The sequence below is a fragment of the Dromiciops gliroides genome, chromosome 3 (assembly GCF_019393635.1).
Source record: "Dromiciops gliroides isolate mDroGli1 chromosome 3, mDroGli1.pri, whole genome shotgun sequence".
NCBI classification, from domain to species: Eukaryota; Metazoa; Chordata; class Mammalia; order Microbiotheria; family Microbiotheriidae; genus Dromiciops; species Dromiciops gliroides.
The window spans coordinates 89246579-89269648 of record NC_057863.1 but is presented as its reverse complement, the minus strand read 5'-3'; the positions used below and the strand labels follow the sequence as shown (position 1 = coordinate 89269648).

Sequence of the window (23070 nt, the reverse complement as noted above, 5' to 3'; positions counted from 1 at the left end):
ACTACTCTTCTCCTGGTTCTCCTCCTATCTGACTGACTACTCCTTCTTCTCAGTCTCATCATCCATGTCCCATCCCTAAAAAAAACCTCTCTTTCTTCTGGTGATCATATCAGCTACTAAGAGTTCAAACTATAATTTTTTTAAAACTTTTTAAAATTTTATTTATTTATTTATTTTAGTGAGGCAATATGGGGGTTAAGTGACTTGCCCAGGGTCACACAGCTAGTAAGTGTTTAAATGTCTGAGGCAGATTTGAACTCAGGTCCTCCTGACTCCAGGGCCGGTGCTCTATCACTGCGCCACCTAACTGCCCCATAATTATCATTTTTAGCAGATGAATCCCAGATCTACAATGCAGTTCAAACACCCATCTCTTAGCCTTGGTTCTGCAACACCAAGTGCCAGGAGCAATATTTCAATGACATATGCAGCAGCACCTTAAACTCAACATGTCTAAGCATAATGCTTTCTCTTTTCTACTAAGACCCATCCTCCTTCCTAACCTCCCTAGTTTCTTGAGGATACCAGCAAGTTACCTGGATTCACAATCCTCATCATCCTCACCTCTTCACTGTCCCTCACTCCTCTCAGCCAATGAGGGGCTAAATTTTATCATTTCAATGGCATTCTGTCTCATTTGCTCCCTTATCAACTCTTGCCTAAACTATAGCCACAGCCTTTGAATTGGTCTCCCTGTCTCCAGGCTCTTCCCTATCCAATACATTCTTCACAGAACTTCCGCACTGATATTCCTAAAGTATTCAATGATGTCACTGCCCTGCTCAAGAAGACTGAGTAGCTCCCTATTACCTTTAGAATCAAGCACAAACTCTTCTGGCTGGCATTTAAAGCCCTTCGTAGTCCGGTTGCAACCTAATTTTCTTTTTTTTGGCAGGGCAATGAGGGTTAAGTAACTTGCCCAGGGTCACACAGTTAGTAAGTGTCAAATGTTTGAGGCCAGATTTGAACTCAGGTCCTCCTGAATCCAGGGCTAGTGCTTTATCCACTGAGCCACCTAGCTGCCCCACAACCTAATTTTCTAAGCTGATCACACATTCATCACCCTTGTTAACCCTGTGTTTCAGCTTAAAGGGCCTACTTACCATTACTTCCTAGGCTACATTTTATCTCCTGCTTCTATGACCTGTATAAGCTGCCCTTTAGGAATGGAATGCATTCCTTTCATACCTCTACTTCTCCAAAAGACTGTATCCCTTTTCAAGGCTTGGCTCAAAAGCTGCCCTTTACAAAAGGCCTTTCCTGATCCTCCCATTCTCAAACACAAGACTCTGAATTTATCTTGTCTACATTTTGCATTGACTAATTCATGCACATGTTGTTTCCCCACAGTAGAATATAAATTCTTTTGAGGACAAGGCCTGCTTTATTTTTGTCTTTCTATCTGAGGCACCTACCACAGTGTCTTTTGCATTAATAAATAATAAATGCCTGCTGAATGATTAAAATTCAACACACGTAAGCACCTACTATGTGAAGAGTTCTTGTGCTAGACACTGAGGGAGATGCCACGTTTTGATAAGACAAGGCTGGGTTGATGTGGACTCACTCGTCAGGATATGGCGGGGAAGGGAGTAGGAAATGGAGGACTCTAGTTTGGGAGAAAGGTTAAGGCAGACTTAGGTTGTAGACTCCACTGTCACCTAGCAGAATACTGAGTTCACCAAGGGAGGGAAAGGGTAAGGATCTTACAGAACACCTACCTCCCCCTAGGTCAGTGAAAGGGACAAGACACCATGCCCAAGAAGGATCATAGAATCATACACTTACAAGCTGAAAGAGACCTGAGATGTCAAATGAGTTCAAGCCTCTCAGTTGACAGACAAGGAACCAAGTGAGACCCTGGGGACTAAGTGGCCTGCCCAGGGCGACATAGGTGGAAAGCTGCAGGATAGATTCCAACTTGGGTCCTCTGACTCCTCACTGAGAGCTCTTTTCACTGTAGCATCCTGCTCCCCACTCTGACTTAAGGTCAAAATCCCAATAATACTGAACAACATTTAGGTTCGATATTCTGGATGGAGAAGAAACAGTTAATGACACATCCCACTTGTACCCACCCAATGAATGGTACGGAAAGGGCAAGCTCTGTGAATAAGGATGTGTTTAAGTATACTCTAGACCAAAGCTATAGTTCATTCTTTTGAAGCTGATTTGAGTAAAATGGTCGACCAAAAGATTGCCAGAGAATTTTCTAAAACCTCCTTTCTTGCAAAATTCAATACCCTCTCCCACTTTAGGACCATGAGAATGCATAGATAGGCAAAGGTGGTGTAACCTTAAGGAAATCTTGAGCCTTCTCTAAACCAGGAGTTTTTAATCATTCTTATGTCATGGATCCCCTTTGGAAGTCTGGAGAACAACCTTTTTAAATGAATGAGTCAAAATAAAACGTATAGGATTATAAAGGAAACCAGGTATTGTAAAAAAAATTAATTGATTATTAATTAATTATTTTTCCCCCAGCCATTTGACCTGGCGTCTTGTACAGCCCTCGGGGCTTTTTTGGCTCATCTGAAGGGGAGGGGGAGGGGCACCAGCCCCTCACACAGAAAAAACCTTGAGGGCCCAAGGCTTTCTAATCTCAGCCCAAAGGTAGGGTCCCCAAATCAAAATAAATGTCCACAGTATACAGCTATCAAAATATTTTACAAGTATTTAAAAAAACCCAAAAAAACCAAATTTCTATGCCCTAGGATAAGCATCCCTGCTCTAAACTTATTAGATCTTCCTTCCCTTTAACACACACTGTCAAGTAAAAAAGGATTAGGATGAGGTAGGTCACCTTAGATCGGAGAGCCAAATTCTCCTCCTCCAGTTCCTTGAGTTTTTCTTGTAGCATGTCCAGCTGCAACAGGCCTTGAGAAAGGCTGAAGGACTCATTGAATCTAAGAGGTGTCGAACAGCTGGAATCGGTTTCACTCTCTTCTGAAGCGATGGAGACAATTCGAAGTAATTCATCTTTCTTAGACAACTCATGTTGCAGCTGATTAACCTAGATACAAAAGGTACCTGTTTTACCAAATATGCTTCCTATTCATATTTTATGCAGTAGGCAACTCGGTCTCTAAATTCTGAGAACTGCACCTCAGTTTAAACCAAGCCAACACCAGTAATACAAATCAACTCAAATGAACAAATTTAATGGTATAAGGCAAGCCACATTTTCTATTTGAACTGTGTGAATAATGATGACCAAAGGCATCAAAGGGAAGGGGGAGGGGGTTCCAATCTTTCACATCTTCCATTAAAGCCTTTCTCTATTTCAACAAGTTATAGAAATGACTCTGGGGTGTCAGAGGATATGCTAGAAGAGGGCAAGCTGTGGCGGGTCCTACACCAAGCTGGCAAAGCTTTGGGTATGAAGCCACCATGCTGTCCAAGGACCAACCTAGCTAAGTTCAGAAAGATCATCTACTAAGTGATACGACATAGGTTGTGATCTATATTGGTGGTGGGAGTGCCAGCATCACTGATTAAATTACAGACCCCTTAAATACTGATGGTCTTTAACATCAATTTAAGGGGCAGCTAGGGTGGCGCAGTGGATAGAGCACCGGCCCTGGAATCAGGAGTACCTGAGTTCAAATCCAGCCTCAGACACTTAACACTTACTAGCTGTGTGACCCTGGGCAAGTCACTTAACCCCAATTGCCTCACCAAAAAACAAAAAACAAAAAAAACAAACATCAATTCAAGATGAAGCTTCAAAAAACACAAATAGCGTGGCTAAAACAGGGGTAAAATAGAGCATTAAAATATACAAGTAGCTTACCACAAGTATTAAATTACTTTCATACTTTTAATAAGGGTATACCCTATAATAGATGACCTCCAAAATACCTGCTTCTATCACCGTAATGACAGTCAAAAGACTCTACCTCATCCAACCATTCTGGAGAGCAATTTGGAACTATGCTCAAAGGGCTATAAAACTGTGCAGATCCTTTGATCCAGAAATACCACTGCTAGGTTTATATCCCAAAGACACTTTAAAAAAAGGGAAAAGGACCTATTTGTAAAAATATTTAAAGCAGCTCTTTTTGTGGTGGCTAAGAATTGGAAATCAAAGCTTTTCCCATCAACTGGGGAATGGCTGAACAAGGTGTGGTATATGATTGTTTTTTGTTTGTTTTTAGTGAGGCAATTGGGGTTAAGTAACTTGCCCAGGGTCACACAGCTAGTAAGTGTTAAGTGTCTGAGGCTGGCTTTGAACTCAGGTACTCCTGACTCCAGGGCTGGTGCTCTACCCACTGCACCATCTAGCTGCCCCCCCCCCCTTTTTGTGTGTGTGGTATATGATTGTAATGGATATTATTGTGCTATAAGAAATGACAAGCAGGATGATTTCAGAAAGGCCTTGAAAGACTTGTATGAACTTATGTATAGTGAAATGAACAGAACCAGGAGAACACTGTACATAGTAACAGCAGTATTATATGATGAACTGTGAATGATTTAGCTCTTCTCAGCAACAGTGATCCAAGACAATCCCATGGACTAATGATGAAGTACACCATCCACCTCCAGAGAAAGAACTATTGTTTGGATACAGATTGAAACTTGCTATTTTTCACTTTCTTTCATTTTTTCCTTTTATTTGGGTTTTCTTGTACAAAATAACTAATATGTTAATGTCTTACATAATTGCACATGTGTAGCCTATATTTGATTCTTACTGTCTCAGGGAGGGAGCAGGGGATAGAGGGAGGAAAGGATAGAATCTGGCAATCAAAACTTTAAATAAAAATGTTTAAAAACAATACTCCACCTGACACAGTGACTCTTACACAATGAAATTATTTCAGAGAATCCACTATAGTAGAAGTATATAGTATAATAGTATATAAGTATATAGTATAGTAGAAGTATAGTAGAATAACTCTGCTCTCTCAAGGCTGTTGTTATTCCGGAAAACCACTCACTTGATCAAAGGCTTGTCCCAACTGCTCTTCAAGCGCTTCATTCTGTTCAGACAGAACGTGGTTCCTCTTCAGGAGAGCTTGTCCAATACGAGCTGCTAGCTCTAAGTCCCGATCTCTCTGCTCAAACATCAAACAGACTTTTCACTTGACAGCAGGTAAATTGTTATTTAATACAATATACTCCAGAAGTTCTAGTCACAAATACAAATTCCTAGAAAGTGTCAAATTCCATAGGGAAAAAAGGGAGGAAATTTGTTTAGTCAAACATATGAAGGCCACGGTATGAAATGTAAATCAATCTCTAATTTTTCATATTGAGAGCTATTGATCATCATCTTGCACAGGGCCCTGAATCCTACAAGATGGTGGAGTGCTAGAGAATACCTATGAATGGGACCCTTAGAGATAGGGTCAGGAAACACAACCAGTAAGTAATGTTCCAGAAAAAGGGCACTGAAATGAACTGCCAGGAGTCAGGCCTGTTGAGGGCAGCTCTATTAGCTGGGTGCGGTAGCGTGAGCCTGTAGGATCCCTGTTCCTGGGGGAGGCTGAGGCTGCTGGATCCCAGCAATTTGGGAGCTCTGAAATGCAGCAGGGCTAAACCAAACTGGGCACCTGTGATGAAGACTGGCACCAATATGGTGAGCCTCCAGGAGTAGAGGGCCACTAGGCTGCCCAGACTGAAACAACAGCAGGTGGCCATCAGTACTGGGATCAGGCTACTGGCTACTGCATGACCAGCTTGGGCAAGATGGAAAGGAGAGAAGAAAAAAGGAAAGGAACGAAGATGGCTCTACATAGGTTAACAGTTTTAAGTTTCTAGAAGAGAGGGACAATGTTCTTTCACAAAGTAGGATCATAAAATGGTTAGAGGTGCAAGAGACTTTATAATATTTATTCTAACTGCCTCATGTTAGAGATGAGGAAAATAAGGTCCAGAGAGATGCTAAAAGATGAGGAAATGTGAGGCTCAAAGTCTAGGCTGGCAGAAAAGCTAGATAAGGGGGAAGGGAATAAGTATTCAGGGATAAGTAGTGATAGACCCAAATGCTTAGAGTAAGCATTTTATTTTTTTGAAATTGGGGTAAAGCAAGAGAGTTTTCAGCACAGTATTTCTAATTACTCTGCATATGAATTTTAATATCTAATTAGATCCAAATAAAAATAGATTCAGAGAGGCAGTTATTGTTGGAGGGCAACTTCTACTCTTTTAGTTTTCCAAGTATTTAAGTTACAGCAACCCCTGATGAGTCAAGTCAAAGCATTAACAGGATTAATTTCCCTAGAGTTTCTAAAGAAAAATGACCATGTGAATTTAAGTCACTAATCTTTACTCAAGGGGACCATGTGATCCTACCTCAGCCAGAAGGTGTGTGACCATGTCAATGTCATTGTAAGTTCTGGTCATCTGCTCCACCCTGTCTGTGCCTAGAACTAAAGAAAATAAAAAATAAAAATCAATGTTGACTGTTTCCGATACAATGAGAGAGTCTGAATAAAAGCATTTAAGAAGAGTTAAAAAGATCAACTTATTTTAAAAAAAGACTATCTGGATGTAATGAAAAGGCTACCACAGTCATGATATAGAGTTGATATTTAATTTCATGGTATAGAGTTGATATTTAATAAATGCTTGTTGATCGACTTCTTGTTCTTTGTGTCTGTCTTTTCTTTCTGTTTGCTATTTGGCCTTTTCACTGCTCTTTAGTATTTTTATCAGAAATAAGTAAATCAAAACTCAAATCAATTTTGTTTTATGTATGGTAGCAGTTCAGGTAAAAGGTTTGGTAATGAAGAATGTATGTGCTCAAGGAAAAAAAAGAGGTCTAAATATCAATTGTTGATTTGAATGACCTACCAATCTCCATTTCTCATAATCACAGATTTTTTAAAAAAAGAATCACAGTTGGGTTGGTAGTATTTGAGTATATCTGAAAAAGCTTAAACTTTAAAAGAAAAAGAATCTTCTTTTAAAAAGGTCATGAAGGGGGCAGCTAGGTGGCACAGTGGATAGAGCACTGGCCCTGGAGTCAGGAGTACCTGAGTTCAAATCTGGCCTCAGACACTTAACACTTACTATCTGTGTGACCCTGGGCAAGTCACTTAACCCCAATTGCCTCACTTAAAAAAAAAAGTCACGAAACTGGAAAAATAAAACTGGAAAAAAGAGGGGAAAAGTTTCAAAATAATGTTTATAAGAAGGGCTTTTGTCCCCTCTGACTTCTTTTGTCTCAATCATTTAACCACATTAATATGATTAACAATATACATTTGATATCTGGGCCCAGGGGTTGGCCAAGTAATTTTCTCAACCTAAAATAGGCATTTCTATTTCCTGCCTCTTTAATAAAATCAGAGGAAAATCTGAGTCAAGACATTTAGTCCTTTTAGTTAGAGAAACTTTTTGAGGGGTGGTCTGGGACTCTCTTCATCTTAGCATGATGGCATTTTCCCATAATCCCCTTCTATTTTCAAGTTATTGAAACAATTTTGTTAAATCTTACATAAGCCAGATAACTAAAAAGGGGGAGAATCATAGGCAACCTTTTTAAACATTATTTTTAGTTTATTCAGAGCTGAAATAGCACTATTTAAGAAAGGACATGAAACCTTAAAAAAAAAGTTATGTAACCATAACACCACAAATACTGCAACAAAGAAAGTGTTAAGGCATATCTACATTTAAAGTAAAATTATCTAAAAGTTAAGTATACTAAAAGTTAAATATACTGAAGTTAAGTATACTAAAAGACTAATTTTCAAATCCCATTTACAAAAATTCACCATATTCTAGGAGCAGAACAAGTCTTGTTCTCCTACTGTGATTGTATCAAACTTTGTTCTTTTAAAGTTTATATGTAAAAAAAAAATTTACTGTATGTTTTATAACCCATAAATAGCTAACTAAAGTTGAAGATGACGTGTGCAAGTGAGTTAATGACTAACAACATAAAACGATTAAGAATAGGTCAAGAATGTCAAAACCTTAACTTGTGTCGGAAGTCATAAACAGTGATAAAAACAGGACAATGAAGGAACTAAAAAGATGGAAGGAATTACTTTGAGCTTAATTTTTTTTTAAACTTTAATTAAGGAGAAATTTGAAGTATATCTATTTCCTATAAATGATCATTATTTTGGACTTCAAAAGGTGATATACATATAACATCAAGTTATTCCTCCAAGATGGAGCTCTCTCTCATACTCAAAGATGCCTAAGGGAAGACCCCAGATTATCTTACTTGTTTACCTATTCTCATGCTCAGCTTCCCTTTTAGTTTTGTGTGGTCCCAAGGGCCTCCTCACAAGGGGCTTGGCATACAGCAAGTATTCTTTTCATGAATAAACAAATAAACGTGATTACAGATCATTAAACACAAAATATTTTGTTAATGCCCATGTTTCTGAGGTCAGTTACAGGTGTCGATAACATTACTGAAGTAAATGGGTTATTAAAAGTTTAAAAAAAGATATAGGAATTTCACATTTCTTGCATATTTATTCTGATAGAGAACATAAAGTATATGAGATATAAACTAAATTCCATGAGCCCACCTGCCTACTTCTTGTATTCCCCCTCCTCCCCCAAAAAGCCTATATTAGAGATCCCTTAAGCTCAGAGACTTGCAGTAAACATAGAGACTCAACATCTCAGTCTCTATCTTCTATATCAGACAGTCAAATAGCAGACAGGGAGACAATCGATCCTTCTCAACCATTCTCTGTTTTCCTTTAACACATGCTTCTAATATAAAGATATATAACACATGCTGCGAGGGATGTTTCCAAAGACACTTAGAACAAAGCTATTAAAATACTGTGGTTAAATAGCTTCAAATTCCATTGCTCAGTCCTTCCTGCTAACTGTGGCTATAGGAAAGCCATATTCTAAGTACTCTGGACTTTAAATACAATCAATTTTATTAAATGCAATTTTCCTGGTAGCTCCACATATCTTTTCATTCTAAAAAAGATCAAGTGGTACAGAAATATATCTTGCCCTTGCTGCCAAGTAATAACTACTCCTTAGACATCTGGATGGACAAACTAGTAATACTTCCAAGGATCCGTTTGGCAGGTGCCCTTATGGATAATTTTCTTAGTGCCCTATTTCAGAAGTTTCTGTTGCTTCCACCTTCTAGAAGGAATAGATGATTTTTCTCTGTTTTTTGTTCTTTGTGGGTTTTTTTGGCAGGGCAATGGGGGTTAAGTGACTTGCCCAGGGTCACACAGCTAGGAAGTGTCAAGTGTCTAAGGTCAGATTTGAACTCAGGTAGTCCTGAATCCAGGATCGGTGCTTTATCCACTGTGCCACCTAGCTGCCCCTAGGTATAGATGATTTCTTTGTGTCTATGTCAGGAGATCTTCACACATTCTACCTACATAAGACCACTGAAGTGAAGATCAAGAGGGTGGATGATAAATTAAAGACATTGTTTTCTCCACTGTACCTTCCCACCCCATCTTGGCCACCCACCCACCCTCAACGAGACTCCTCTGCCAAGGTTATCATGTTCCACAAAAACTTGAAATCCTCTCTCACCACCCCTGCCTCCCCAGACACAAACTGCATACATGCCACCTCACCAGGCAAAGTAAAGGCTGCAAGGAATTCCTCATTATAATTAGTATTATTATTATCAAGGTCCATCAGTTGGGTCTTCATTCATATCCCCCAAGTATTCCTAAAGGAAGATGAGCAAGCTTCAGGCCAGAGACGCAAGTAAGCACCATCTTTCTAATCCTCAGTGTTACTTGTCTGGTGTTTACTTAATGTTATGGCTTTCTTTTAGACACATTCAGAGAGTTGGAGAAAAAAAAAAAAGGAGGAGCTTAATGATACCATAGAGGGAAATTACAGATCTAGCAACTTCCACGAACTGGCCTAATCCTTAATGAGCAATACAGAACTCAATTGCCCCACCCTCCCCAGCTCTGGGCTGAGCATGGGAAAATTGAAGTTATGCCAACCAGGGGCAATGACCCTTACAATAACATTACTTTTCCACATTATAGGCCTCCCTTATATATGCTTGGTCATACCCTAATGAAGCTTGGCTAGTCTCTTATTTGCTTAAGCAAGATCTGTCCTTTTTCCTCTTTGCCTTTTAAGGAAGAGGGCAGTTCATTCCTCATTCCCCAAAGAGAGATACCCTGAAAGGCAGGTCCTCTCCTCTATTATCAAATTAATATGCTATGCCATTTTGTACAGAAGAAGCCAAAATAAACAGGAATTAGGAAGGTTCTAAAGGGATCTGCTACTCCAGGGAACTATCCTTTCAATATTTTAGTATTTCCCCCTCTGCTGACAAAGTACAGTGAAGAGAGAACAATGTATATCATGAGACCTATCTCGGATTTGAGTGGCAGTGTAGTGAAATGGACAGAGATAGTCCCAGAGCCCACAAGACTTGGGTTCCAATCCTATAAGATCCCTCTCCTCTCTGATCTAGCTATATGATTCATGGGCAAATCATTGAAATTGTTCAAGACTCCATTTCCTCATCTGTAAAATGGAGATAACAGTAACAAAATCATTGTGAGTGTCCAAGGAGATAATTGTGGAAAGCACTTGACAAGCTAAAGGATGCCAGCTATCAGTATTAAAAACAAGATCTTCTTTAAAGAATTATTCCATTCACCATCATAACCTCGAAACCTTTTTGTCTATCGCCAGACATTGTATTTTATTAGTTCAAAGGTCATGTTTCCTCCCTTTTCCCCTCACCATGTGCCTTGCATAATACCTGAGTGTAGGTCATAATCAAGGGTTATCATTCGGTGCCTATCTAAAGACTCACCTAGAATGGTTCAAATCAAAGCCACAATAAAGCACTGTTTTTATTATCTCTTCAAGTGAATGGAACAAATACATATGTAAGACTTTACCATTTGGTATCTTATCCTAATCTTTCAAACTCAAAGACTCCACAGAAACAGAATTGAACAAATTCAATTTTCTTCATAACATAAAGAGTCCTTTCCTAAAACCATGTGTCCAAGAAAGATTTCACACAAACATTTATCTTTTGAATCAGAAAAATCTGGGGAATCAAACTAGAAAACCTATTTTATATTCACTTGCTATTTAGAGAAATGGAGAGAATGTCAATTCATTTAGGACTCTTGACTATTCCAACAAGTTATTTAAAAAAAAAAATTATTCTGAACTTAAGGCACCAAAATGAAAAAAACCCCCCTCAACATATGAGTGTGTATATATGTATGTAAAAAAAAAAGATCCTATTTGAAACCCCAAACACCAAAAGCCCATTTCCATACCTGCAGCAGGACACAGAGATTACCGGATGAAACCAGCAATCTCCACGAGAGTGTGTGTGTATTAGCACACACCTACATGTTCAACCTTTATTTGTCCATTTCAGATAACAATGAGGTTCATCTCACACCCATTCTCTCCATCTCCACCTGTATATTCTTCTTATATGCCCCATTTATAATAAATATATCCACCTCCAAGAGCTCTGTTTTTCTTATTTAACTCCCTCAATATACCCTCTGTATTCATTAAGGTTCATTTTTGAAAGGACACATTTCTTTCCCCCTATTAGAATGTTAGTACTTCATTTTTCTATAGGTCCTCCCAACTGATTAAATAAATTTACCTATTTAGGTATCTGTAATATCTTCCTTTTTCATTTCAAAGTTCCCTCTCACCTCTGGTCTTTTAATCAGAAATGCTTGAAAGCCTTTTATTCCACTAATGGTCCATTATCCCTGTGGCATTATACACAGCTTTCTTTGCAGGGTAAATTATTGGTTTTAAGTCTCTCTCTTTCCCTTTTGGAATATTGTTTTCCGAAATTTTCTCTTGTAGTATAAGCTGTCTGTTTGGTGTGATCTATGGTGCCTTGGATATTTGAACTTTTGTTTTCTGGAAACTTTCATTATTGTTCTTTGATGTGGGAGCATTGGATTTTGGCTATGACACTGCTCCTTTCAGGTTTTCTTTTAGGAGGCAATTGGTACATTCTTTTTGTCTTCACTTTGCCCTCTGTTTCTAACAGATCTTGGTAATTTTCATGTATAGTTTATTGAAATATAGTTTCCAGGCTTTTTAAAAATCATGGCTTTCACAGAGTCCAATGCTTCTCAAATTGCCTCTTGACCTATTCTTTGGGTCAGTTGTTTTTGATATCATATATATTTGATTTTTTTTTTCCTCTCCACCTTCAACCTTTTGAGTTTGTTCTAATGTTTCTTGTTAGTCCCATGAGGTCCCAAAGGGTAGGAACCCAATCAAATAGCACTTGCTTTAGTATGACAAGCAAACTTCCATGTCTCCTTCCTCTAATCCCTATGATTCAGAATTGCTATTTGCCAAGGTGAATACCCCTTTCCCAGGCTACTGTAAGGCGCTAAAATTCTAGCTAGTCTGTCTAAAATATCTAATGAGTGGTTGCCAATAAATTATAAGCTTTAACAAGAGTTAGACTTTTTTTTTTTTTTTTTTTTTTTTTTTTTGCGGGGCAATGGGGGTTAAGTGACTTGCCCACGGTCACACAGCTAGCAAATGTCAAGTGTCCGAGGCCGGATTTGAACTCAGGTACTCCTGAATCCAGGGCCGGTGCTTTATCCACTGCGCCATCTAGCTGCCCCCTAAGAGTTAGACTTTTAAGCATTTATTAAGGAGAATAAGAATTTGGTGAAGAGAAAGAGAAAGGTCTAGATTCATCTATCTATTAAAGGGAGAGAGCATTCCTAGCTCCACTCTCCGCCTCAGGAAAGAGAGGAGAGAGCCAGCCTCACCCCTTTTTCCTCCTACAAGCAAAGGTCACTTCCTGATGCCAAAGAAAAGCCCCATGGCCTTGCCCTCAGGAGCCTTCTCCTCATGGTAGAGCTTTCCTACAGTAGCTCTCCAGCAGGTGGCGTCATTCCAAGCTTTACACTACCATTTTTGATTCCTCATCCCCTTTCAACTTAGCTGCACTCTTCCCAGCCCTAGGCCATGAAAACTTTGTTGTATCACTAACAAACCTCTTTTTCATTCTACAACTCTTCCCCGCAAAGTTATTCCAATCTTCCTGTGTTCTGTGAAGGCTACTCTGTCTGCATCACCTTTCTCAGGTCATTGCAGCCATCTGCCAACCTTCAGCTCACTCTCCCAACTTGTACTTTGTACACGATCTTCCCTTCCATTCCAACTGCTGCTCTCATCCCAGTATTTATCCCCAGCAGATGTCTAGCCCTTCCACCCTTGCTCGGACCTCGCTTTCTCCCCTTCACGGTCTTGGTTTTTTTGGTGAGGCAATTGGGGTTAAGTGACTTGCCCAGGGTCACACAGCTAGTAAGTGTCAAGTGTCTGAGGGCAGATTTGAACTCAGGTCCTCCTGACTCCAGGGCTGGTGCTCTATCCACTGCACCACCTAGCTGCCCCCTCTTCATAGTCTTGAACCTGAAACTGACAAGTTCAACTATACTTTGTGTACCACCCTTGACTCCTGACTCCCCTTGCCCCTTGTGCCACTCACACCTCACCAAACCACAACCCTGGGCTACCTTTGCTTTCTGCGCAACCATTACTCTCTTTCTTTCTTCCTTCCTTTCTTTCTTTCCAGGGTGATGAGAGTTAAGTGACTTGCCCAGGGTCACACAGCTAGTAAGTGTCAAGTGTCTGAGGCCAGATTTGAACTCAAGTCCTCCTGAATCCAGGGCTGGTGCTTTATCCCCTGCACCACCTAGCTGCCCCCCTCCCCTTTCAACACAGGGATTTGCTTCCTATTTTACTGAGGAAATGGAGGCCATTGGCTAAACAATGGCTATAAAAATTGTTTCCCAGCTTTCTAACCTTGGCTACATTGTTTCTGTTTGTACAAAACCTTTTTAATTGAATGTAATCAAAATGATCCATTTTGTATTTCCTATTATTCTCTAACTCTTATTTGGTCATAAATTCTTCTCTCCATAGATCTGAGGGGTAAAACTATTCCTTGCTCTCTTCATTGCCTGTGGTATCACCTTTTATGTCTAAATAATGTACCCATTTGTACTTTCACATTTCCCCATCTACACTCCATGGTTCCAGCCAAGTGGGACGACCAGTGGTTTCCTGAGTCTAACATTCCATCTCCTACCTCGGCACCCTCACACAAACATCCTGTGTCTGAAATGTGACCTCTCTTCCTCTCCTTTTCTCTTCAGAGACCAGCTCCTGCGCCACCTCCTCTATGGAGCTTTTCCTGGTCTCCTCCAGGTTCCTCCTCCAGTTGTGAGTACTTTCTCCCTTCTCAAGTTACCTTTTCTTTGCTTCCCTCCTCCCACCCCCAGGATGGATCAACATTCCTGGGGGGGGGAAGGGGGGTGATGAACCAAAATGAACAAAAATTAAACAACTGTACATGTAAAAGTCCTAGTGTGAGAAACAAAGACAACCAATTCAGCTCCTAGGCCCCAACTGCCAGCCTGGCCTTCAACACTGAGGTGATGCCTTCCATGGGGGTCAGGGTCAGACCTCTTCCCCCCCAGTTCCAAACTACTAAATGATACTTAAAGTCTCTTCCCAACTCTTCCCAGGGCCATGACATCTTACACAATCTCCCTCACTCCCCCAGTCTCACCTTTGTTATCCGGTCAGGGGTATGTAGCACAAAGGTTTCATAGGAACTCCACTCACTCTGCCTCAAAGAGCCCTTTCTCCTAGGAAGACAAAAACCTCTGGCCTGTAGTGGTTCTTCCTCCTCTGGAATTAGTAGTAAGCTAGGATTCTGTTGTTGTTTGTCCTTTTTTGGGGGGGGGGGGTAGTGGTGGTGGTGGTGAGGCAATTGGGGTTGTGACTTGCCCAGGGTCACACAGCTAGTAAGTGTCAAGAGTCTGAGGCCAGATTTGAACTCAGGTCCTTCTGACTCCAGGGCCGGTGCTCTATCCACTGCTCCACCTAGCTGCCCCATTTGTCCTTCATTTTTGAAGAGGACCATGACATCAAGTTGATGTCATGACTTGCCCTGAACTGGGTTTAAGTGAGGGAGAACCTATGCACTCTTTCCTTCAGAGCCATCTGGGTCCAGCAGCAAGATATATATAACAGGACAACTGGAGATGGCCCAGGGTGTTTAAGGCAATTGGGGTAAAGTAACTTGCCCAGGGTCACACAGCTATTAAGGTTCTGAGGTGAGATTTGAACCCAAGTCTTACCAATTTCAGGGCCAGAGCTCTATCCACTGTACCACCTAGTACTGCAGAAGTCAGTAAGGGGAAGGGTAGCAGAAATAAGAAAAAAGGGGGGTTTCCAGGAACTATTTTCAAGGGACCCCAAACTATACTACCAGATTCTCTTTTGAATAGACCTGGACCTGAGTAAGTGTGCTTTTGGCACAGTTAGCTCTTCTGGAGGCCTGCTACAAGTCTTCAAAGGAAGCAGGGTCACTGATAAGCCCTTGGTGGGGCTGGCTGCTGAGTGATGTCAATGGAGGCAACTTCATCCAACAGGCCAAGCTACTGCTGAGCACCACACAGGTACTGTATTGTCTTTCTCCGGTGTATTCACGCTGCTCAGTGCCCCCTGGGAGTTCTCTGGGGACGTATCAATAGCACTGCGGGCTGTCTGGTCAAGAACAGAGAAAAACAGGGGCTGCTCTCCATTTCTTTTGGCTAACGAATGGTTCAGCCTGTGTCCTCATTGCTGCTGTAGCAACACCCCAGGTCCAGGGCTAGATCTGGGAGCTCAAAGTGAGGAAGTCACTGTGGGAATTTCCTATCACACTGGTCATAAGTACAGCCCGTGTGTTCCCACCCCTCACCCCCACCCCAGTATCTGCTGATCCTAGTATAGGGTCTTGTCGAAGTGAACTGCCTGTTGCCCACACCTGTTGCCGGGGGCTCTGGAGCACTGTTTAGTAGGCTTCTCACCTTTTCTCTTGAGATGAAGCCAATTTGCTCAACTGCCTTTGATCGGGAACTGATCGGCTTCCTCCTAGAGCCCCAAAGCAATGAGGAGCGGCCCAAAGTAGTTGTCTGAAAGAGGGTCTCAAACGTAGCCAATTGCCAACCAATCCATACCTCTTCTACCTCTACTCTCCAACTGACCGAGTTTTAGATGCCACCTCCTATGTTGCTACTTATGTGCCAGTGCTCCCATATTGATCTCTGAAGTCCTATGCTATCATGATTGCCATATATATATATATATATATATATATATATATATATATAATATATATATATATATATAAAATAACCAGATATTTTAAAAAAAATATGGCACAGTGGATAAAGCACCGGCCCTGGATTCAGGAGGACCTGAGTTCAAATCCAGCCTCAGACACTTGACACTCGCTGTGTGACCTGGGCAAATCACTTAACCCTCATTGCCCCATTAAAAAAATAAAAACAAAACCAAAAAATAACTTTATTCTGATTAAACATTTTTGGTTTGTATCAGGTATCAGATATGACAGAATGCCTGTTTATGAGAATCACTGTCCTACATTAAAGTTAGGATACTGGGGTCTACTAGCATCATACCAGAGCAAGTGTGAGTTAGTATATCTTCTGGACACTCCCTATGTATCCCTAGGTGGGATAGTTTGGATTAAAATAGAATAAATTTGTATTTATTTTTCTTGGGCACTGCTGTAACAGCAGTTCCTCTAAATACCAAAATTCTTGATGACTTTCTGAGGTAGGGGGTAGTGTTCTGTGGGGATGGTAAAACTGAGAATACCTATGGAACGGGGCATTCAATATGGGGACTGGCAGATCAGCTTGCTTCAGACACCAAAAGTAAGAAATAATAAGTTCCTTTCACTACTGTTCTCCTCAATCTAGAGGGAAATCAGGAACCTGAGATCGAATGAAAAGGGAGGGGAAAAAACCAGCCCTCCCTGCCCTCTATATTCAAAATGACTTGGGTTTTCTGGCACCAAACCTTAACGTTTCTGATGAGAACACGTTCTACCTGTTAATCCAGGGTCATGCTGGACAGTAAAATTTCTGTATGCTGAAAAAAGAAAAATCACCAAAGTATCTATAATACATAGATGACGCGTGTATGCTTATTCCAGCTGATGCAAGAAGTTCCTAGGTATGTGATACTCACTCATATAACGGAAAGTCTCTTCAGCGAGGACTGGGGAGATGGCATCAGAGTCATGTTGGTTCTGATGAGCAGACTGAGCCCAGTCTTGATTCTCATATAAGAAGAGGGAATCCACTCGCAGCTTGTACTGAGGAAGCTGTTCTTCTAGTAGGCTCACCAACTCAACTTCAGGGAGATCCTCATTGGAGCAAACATCTTATAAGAAAAGACACCATCTAAGTCTGATGTATTTTCGTATTATGCTCCAGAGAAAAACTGAGTCACCATTTCCTAAAAACTGATGAGTGACAGCGTAGCACAGTGTAAGGAAAGTCAGCCCTGAGGGGATCAGGAAGACCTGGGTTTGAGCCCCATATCTGACACACACTGGCCGGGCATGTCACTTAACTCCTCAGTGTCCCAGTCTACTCTTTAAGATGATATGCTATAAGGGGCAGCTAGGTGGCACAGTGGATAGAGCACCGGCCCTGGAGTCAGGAGGACCTGAGTTCAAATCCGGCCTTAGACACTTAACACATAACTAGCTGTGTGACCCTGGGCAAGTCACTTAACCCCAACTGCCTCACCAAAAAAAGAAAAAAAAAAGATGATATGTTGTAGAGGGGACCTTTGAGCTCCCCCAAAGGGAGTTCCCTACCCATTGAGATCACAAATAGAAACACCCCATGACAAGATAAACCGTGGTAGAACTATGAATCTTTTTTTTGGGGGGGGGGGGGGCGGGGCAATGGGGGTTAAGTGACTTGCCCAGGGTCACACAGCTAGTAAGTATCAAGTGTCTGAGGCTGGATTTGAACTCAGGTCCTCCTGAATCCAGGGCCAGTGCTCTATCTACTGTGCCACCTAGCCGCCCCCTACTATGAATCTTTCTATAGGTGTCTTTGGCTATGTGGCATGGAATTGAGAGCCAATGACTCCTTTATCTTTATATTTAGTATTGCTTTGTAGAATAAAATAAAAAATACTCTAAGCCCATGCCAAAGGATAACCCAAACTCAAGGATAACTATTAAACTGTTAAGAATGTTAAGCTGCTGGTGTCTAGGCTTAAATTAACCTGAACATAATAAAAAATATTAAACATAACTCATGTTTAATTCCTGCTACAAGTTTCAATTATTCTCCTCATCTAACCTATCAAGGCTAATATTATCAAAGAGATGAATATTTCACAGTTTTTCAAAATCTCCAGTCCATCATTAAGGCTTAATAATATTTCTTTCTTTCTTTTTTTTTTTTTGCAGAGCAATGAGGGTTAAGTGCCCAGGGTCACACAGCTGGTTAGTGTCAAGTGTTTGAGGCTGGATTTGAACTCAGGTCCTCCTGAATCCAGGACCAGTGCTTTATTCATTGCATCACCAAGCTGCCTCCGTAATAATATTTCTTTAAGAAATCATGAGGGATATTAAAAGGTTAAACTGTTTACATTCCTGCATGGGAAGATAATACTTCTAAACTCATAAGAACTTTCTCAGTTATTAGCACATCTGAAAGAAATATACTTAGAAGGCACAGGTGTGAATTGAATATGAAGGAATGATATTGTAAAGCATTTATTTTTTGTTTATCCTTGTGTTTTGTGGGGCAGGCAGGGTGGGGTGGCTTATGTCTGGGGCCGGATTTGGGCTTGGTGCTTCCTGGGTCCAGGGCTGGTGCTTTGTTCACTGTGTCACCTAGCTGACCCATGATGATATCTTTAAAATAAAGTTAAGGGGTAAGAGGAATGCACTGGAAGAAAGGGAAAGGGAGAGGTGGAAGGTGGTAAAGTAGCTCACATAAAAGAAACAAGAAAAAGCTTATTGAGTGGAGGGGAAGATGGGGAAGTAGGGGGGAGTGAGTGAGCCTTACTCTCATCAGATTTGGCTCAAAGAGGGAATAACATACACACTCAAGTGGGTATAGTAATATATTTTGCCCTGAGGGAAAGTGGGAGGGGAAGGAGATCGGGGGAGAGGTGAAGGAAGGAAGGGCAGATTGGGGTAGGGTACAGTAAAAAGCAAAGCACTTTTAAGGAGGGATAGGGTGAAGGAAGATAGAAAATAGAGTAAATATCAAGGGGAGAGAATAGGATTTAGGGCAATACAGTTAGCAATAGTAACTGTGGAAAAAATGATGAGCAGGATGCTATCAGAAGAACGTATGAAAATGCAAACCATCAACAGAGAAAGAACTGATAGTATCTGAATACAGATTGAAGCATAATTTTTTGTTAGTTCCTTTTTCTAAAGGTATTTTGTCTGTTTTCTTTCACAACCCAACTAATGTGAAGATGTTTTGCATGACTGCACATGTATGACTTATACCAAATTGCTTGATTTCTTAGGGAGGGTTGAGGAAGGAGGAAAGAAGAAAATTTGGAACACAAAGTTTTAAAAAAATCAATGTGAAAAAATTTGTGTTTTTTTACATGTAACTTGGGGAAAATTATAAATAATAAATAATAAAAATAAATTAAAAGAGATTTAATTACCAATCAAATAAATAAATAATATTTCTTTAAGATGGGTAAGGTAGGAACCTGAAATGCAACCAGGACCTAGTAGTCAAATTCCATTACAAATAATCTCCATGAGATTGTCCAGTTTGCTGCTCTGTATGTTTTAATGGAATTTGACCCATACTTGTGCGTAGCTCACTATATAGCTTAAGATAGGTTAGCAAGTGCTTTATAAATGATAATGAACAAACACTGTATTTGTTTAAAACTGATGCCATTTCTTGGCTGTTTTCTTCTAATGTATATAATTGAAAAGTGTGTGTTTGAAGTTGCAAAAAAGGATTTTACCCATTAGGGTCTGGCTAGAATTTAAACACATCAACTCACCAGTGATGCTCTCTGAGTCTCTGTGATTGCTATTCATGAGGTTTTCTTCATGTGTCAGTGAATCAGAGGTGGCATTCCAGGACAGTGTCATCCACAATCCTTTTCTGTGTTGGTAGAGAACAACTCCTTCGGTTTGAGTCAGAGAAGAAAGCCATCAAACCATTCAGGAAAGAAAGCCTTCGAGTAACCTTGCCTCCACACCACAGGTCAGATCACAACTTTTAAAAAGCTGGATACTTCTAAACCATCAAATGCTACATCTGCTGCACTTGACATGGTCTCATGGGGCTACATCTCTCAGGCCAGCCATCACCTAAAACCAAACATATGTTAAAGAGGGTTAAAGAAGTCACTTTATCTTGGCAAGTCAGATCAAATCAATGGGCTGGTTGAGTGAATACGGGGAAATCAAAGCAAGGAAAGGTCCTGGAAAACAGGTGTCAATCTCACTCTAGTGAAGCTGGAGGAGATTAAAACCTAATTGGAAAATGTTTAACAACAGAAATAAAAATACAACATAGACAATGAGGTTTCTTAAAGTCAATATGCTGTTGGGGGCAGCTAGGTGGCGCTGTGGATAAAGCACTGGCCCTGGATTCAGGAGGACCTGAGTTCAAATTTGGTCTCAGACACTTGATACCTACTAGCTGTGTGACCCTGGGCAAGTCATTTAACACTCATTGTACCACTAAAACAAAAAAGAAAAAAAAGCTAATATGCTGCCTCCAGGCATCCTCTTCTATATGAGTTTGACACCACTGCTATAGAATAAACAGAGTAGGGAGTCCTTTCTGCCTAGCAGGAAGGATTATTATTATTTTGGATAAGTTTATCTCAACCAGCCCTCCCTTTAAGCATTAAAAATATGATTGTTGGGGGCAGCTAGGTGGCGCAGTGGATAGAGCACCAGCCCTGGATTCAGGAGGACCTGAGTTCAAATTTGGCCTCAGACACTAAACAATTACTAGCTGTGTGACCCTAGGCAAGTCACTTAACCCCAACTGCCTCACCAATTAAAAAAACAAAACATGTCACAAGAGTGATACCAACACAGGTAACACGGTAACAGGAGTACAGTAAAGGCATCCTGGGGAGGTAGCGTTTTGGCTGGGTCTTGTTGAATGAAGGTGAAAACTAGGGATTAGGGTGGGAGAAAGGGTATTAACAGGTTCTAGATAGATTAAAATGGCATAGACAATGGCACTGAGGGAAAGCACAATGTGTTTGATCAGACTGAGCATAATGGAGGTTATGTATTGTGGAAAGAAAAGGCTGGATTGGCAGGTTGGGACCAGGTTGTAAAATGCCAGGATAAGGAGTCTGACTTTATATATATGGAACTATAAAGAGGGGAAAGATATGATTTTTTAAATGCTTTCAAAAGATTAGCTTGGTGTGATACAATTTTAATTAAATACTAATCTGAATTCCCCAACTGATAAATGGTGGTTAAAGGATATGAACAGGCAGTTTTCAGATGAAGAAATCAAAGCTATGTCTAGTAATATGAAAAAATGCTCTAAATTACAATTGGTTAGAGAAAGGCAAATTAAAACAGTTCTGAGGTACCACTTCACACCTATCAGAAATGACAAATGCTGGAGGGGATGAGGGAAAAATAGGTACCCTAATGAACTACTGGTACACAAGTAAACTGGCCCAATCATTCTGAAGAATAATTTGGAACTAGGCCCAACAGGTTATAAAACTATGCATACCCTTTGATTCAACAATGCTACTACTACTAGGTTTGTACCCCAAAGAAATTTAAAAAGAGAGAAAAGGATCTAGTTGAACAAAAATATTTATAGCAGCTCTTTTTGTTGTGGCAAAGAATTGGAAATTGAGGAGATGCCCATCAACTGAGGAATGGCTGAACAAGTTGTGGTATGTGATTGTAATACCATTGTGCTATAAGAAATGACAAGCAGTCAGATTTCAGACTTACATGAACTGATGCATAATGAAGTGAGCAGAACCAGGAGACCACTGTACACAGTAACACCAGTACTGTGCAATGATCAACTGTGAATGACTTAGCTATTCTCAGCAATACAATGACCCAAGACAATTCCAAAGGACGAAAAATACTATCCACCTCCAGAGAAAGAACTGATGGAGTCTGAATGCAGATCGATGCATACTATTTTTCGCTTTATTTTCCTTTAGGTCTGTGTCTTCTTTCACAACACGACTAATCCAGAAATGTTTTGTATGGTTGCACATGGATAACCTATGTCAAATTGCTTACTGTCTCAGGGAGGGGAAGGAGAAAATTTGGAACTAAATTTATTTTAAATCAATGTTAAAAATTGTCTAAATGTAATGAGAGAAAAAATAAAAATTATTTCTAAATTTAAAAAAAATAGATGTTAATCCAAGAAAGGTTATTAAAGAAATAGAGGGACCTCTGATGTCAATGGGAAGATGATAATGGACAATTTTTTTTTTTAAGTCTTTACTATTTTGCCTTTGTTTTCTCTACCCAGAAGAATTATCTTCCGACTAGGAAGTCAGAAGGGAAGTGAAAACATCTCTTCACTGGTCTTGTATAAGAGATTGCTTAGTTGCCCTCAATGAGTTCAGGCCACCTGGCCTGGATGAAGATTGTCCCAGAATATGAGAACTACTCCCAAATTTCAGTTTAATAAATTTTGACCAGTGTCCTGTCCAGTGTCCCAGTAAAGAGTCGGACCCCTTCACTCTGTCTCTAGAGGGAGCTCCCTCTGAAACAGATAAGGCTGTGACTTTCCGCCACCTGTTGGGCAGAGTCCCATAAAGAAGGGTGAGGAGACAACATGTGAGATACAGTTCCTTCAGCAATGATACCAACACAGGGGAGTCATGTTAGAGAGTACAAAGACTGACAGACCTCAGATCAGCAGACCTGGGTCTCACACTTGTTAGCCCTGTGACTTAAGGAAAAGTCACAACTTCTGAGTCTCAATCTTCACATCTACTAGGCAGCTTTGTGACAGAGCTCTGTACCTGCAGTCAGGAAGACTCGAGTGCAAACTGACCTCAGACACTTAGTAGCTGTGTGACCCTGGACAAGTCTCTTAATCTTTGCCTGTCTCAGTTTCCTCCTCTATAAAGTGTAGACAATAATAGCACCTAATTCCCAGGGTGGTTGTGAAGTTATCTTTTGGAGATGGCCAGAATACAAAGTAACTGCAAGAGGGAGAGGGCATTCTTTTTCTGAGGCAAGTAGGGTAAAGATTCACACAAATTTTGTGAGCAGGATGAGGT

At 40.5% G+C, this 23070-nt stretch overlaps 1 protein-coding gene across 1 annotated transcript in view; it reads right to left on the bottom strand.

Annotated features, from left to right (window-relative positions):
* TRAK2 (trafficking kinesin protein 2) overlaps window positions 1-23070 on the bottom strand; it is a 74313-nt gene that overhangs the window by 26718 nt on the left and 24525 nt on the right. The window contains 5 exon segments of the mRNA XM_043991667.1: window positions 2804-3013; window positions 4944-5060; window positions 6301-6377; window positions 16999-17193; window positions 19822-20134. Coding sequence (XP_043847602.1) covers window positions 2804-3013; window positions 4944-5060; window positions 6301-6377; window positions 16999-17193; window positions 19822-19912 — 690 coding nt within the window. The 5' untranslated portion in view covers window positions 19913-20134.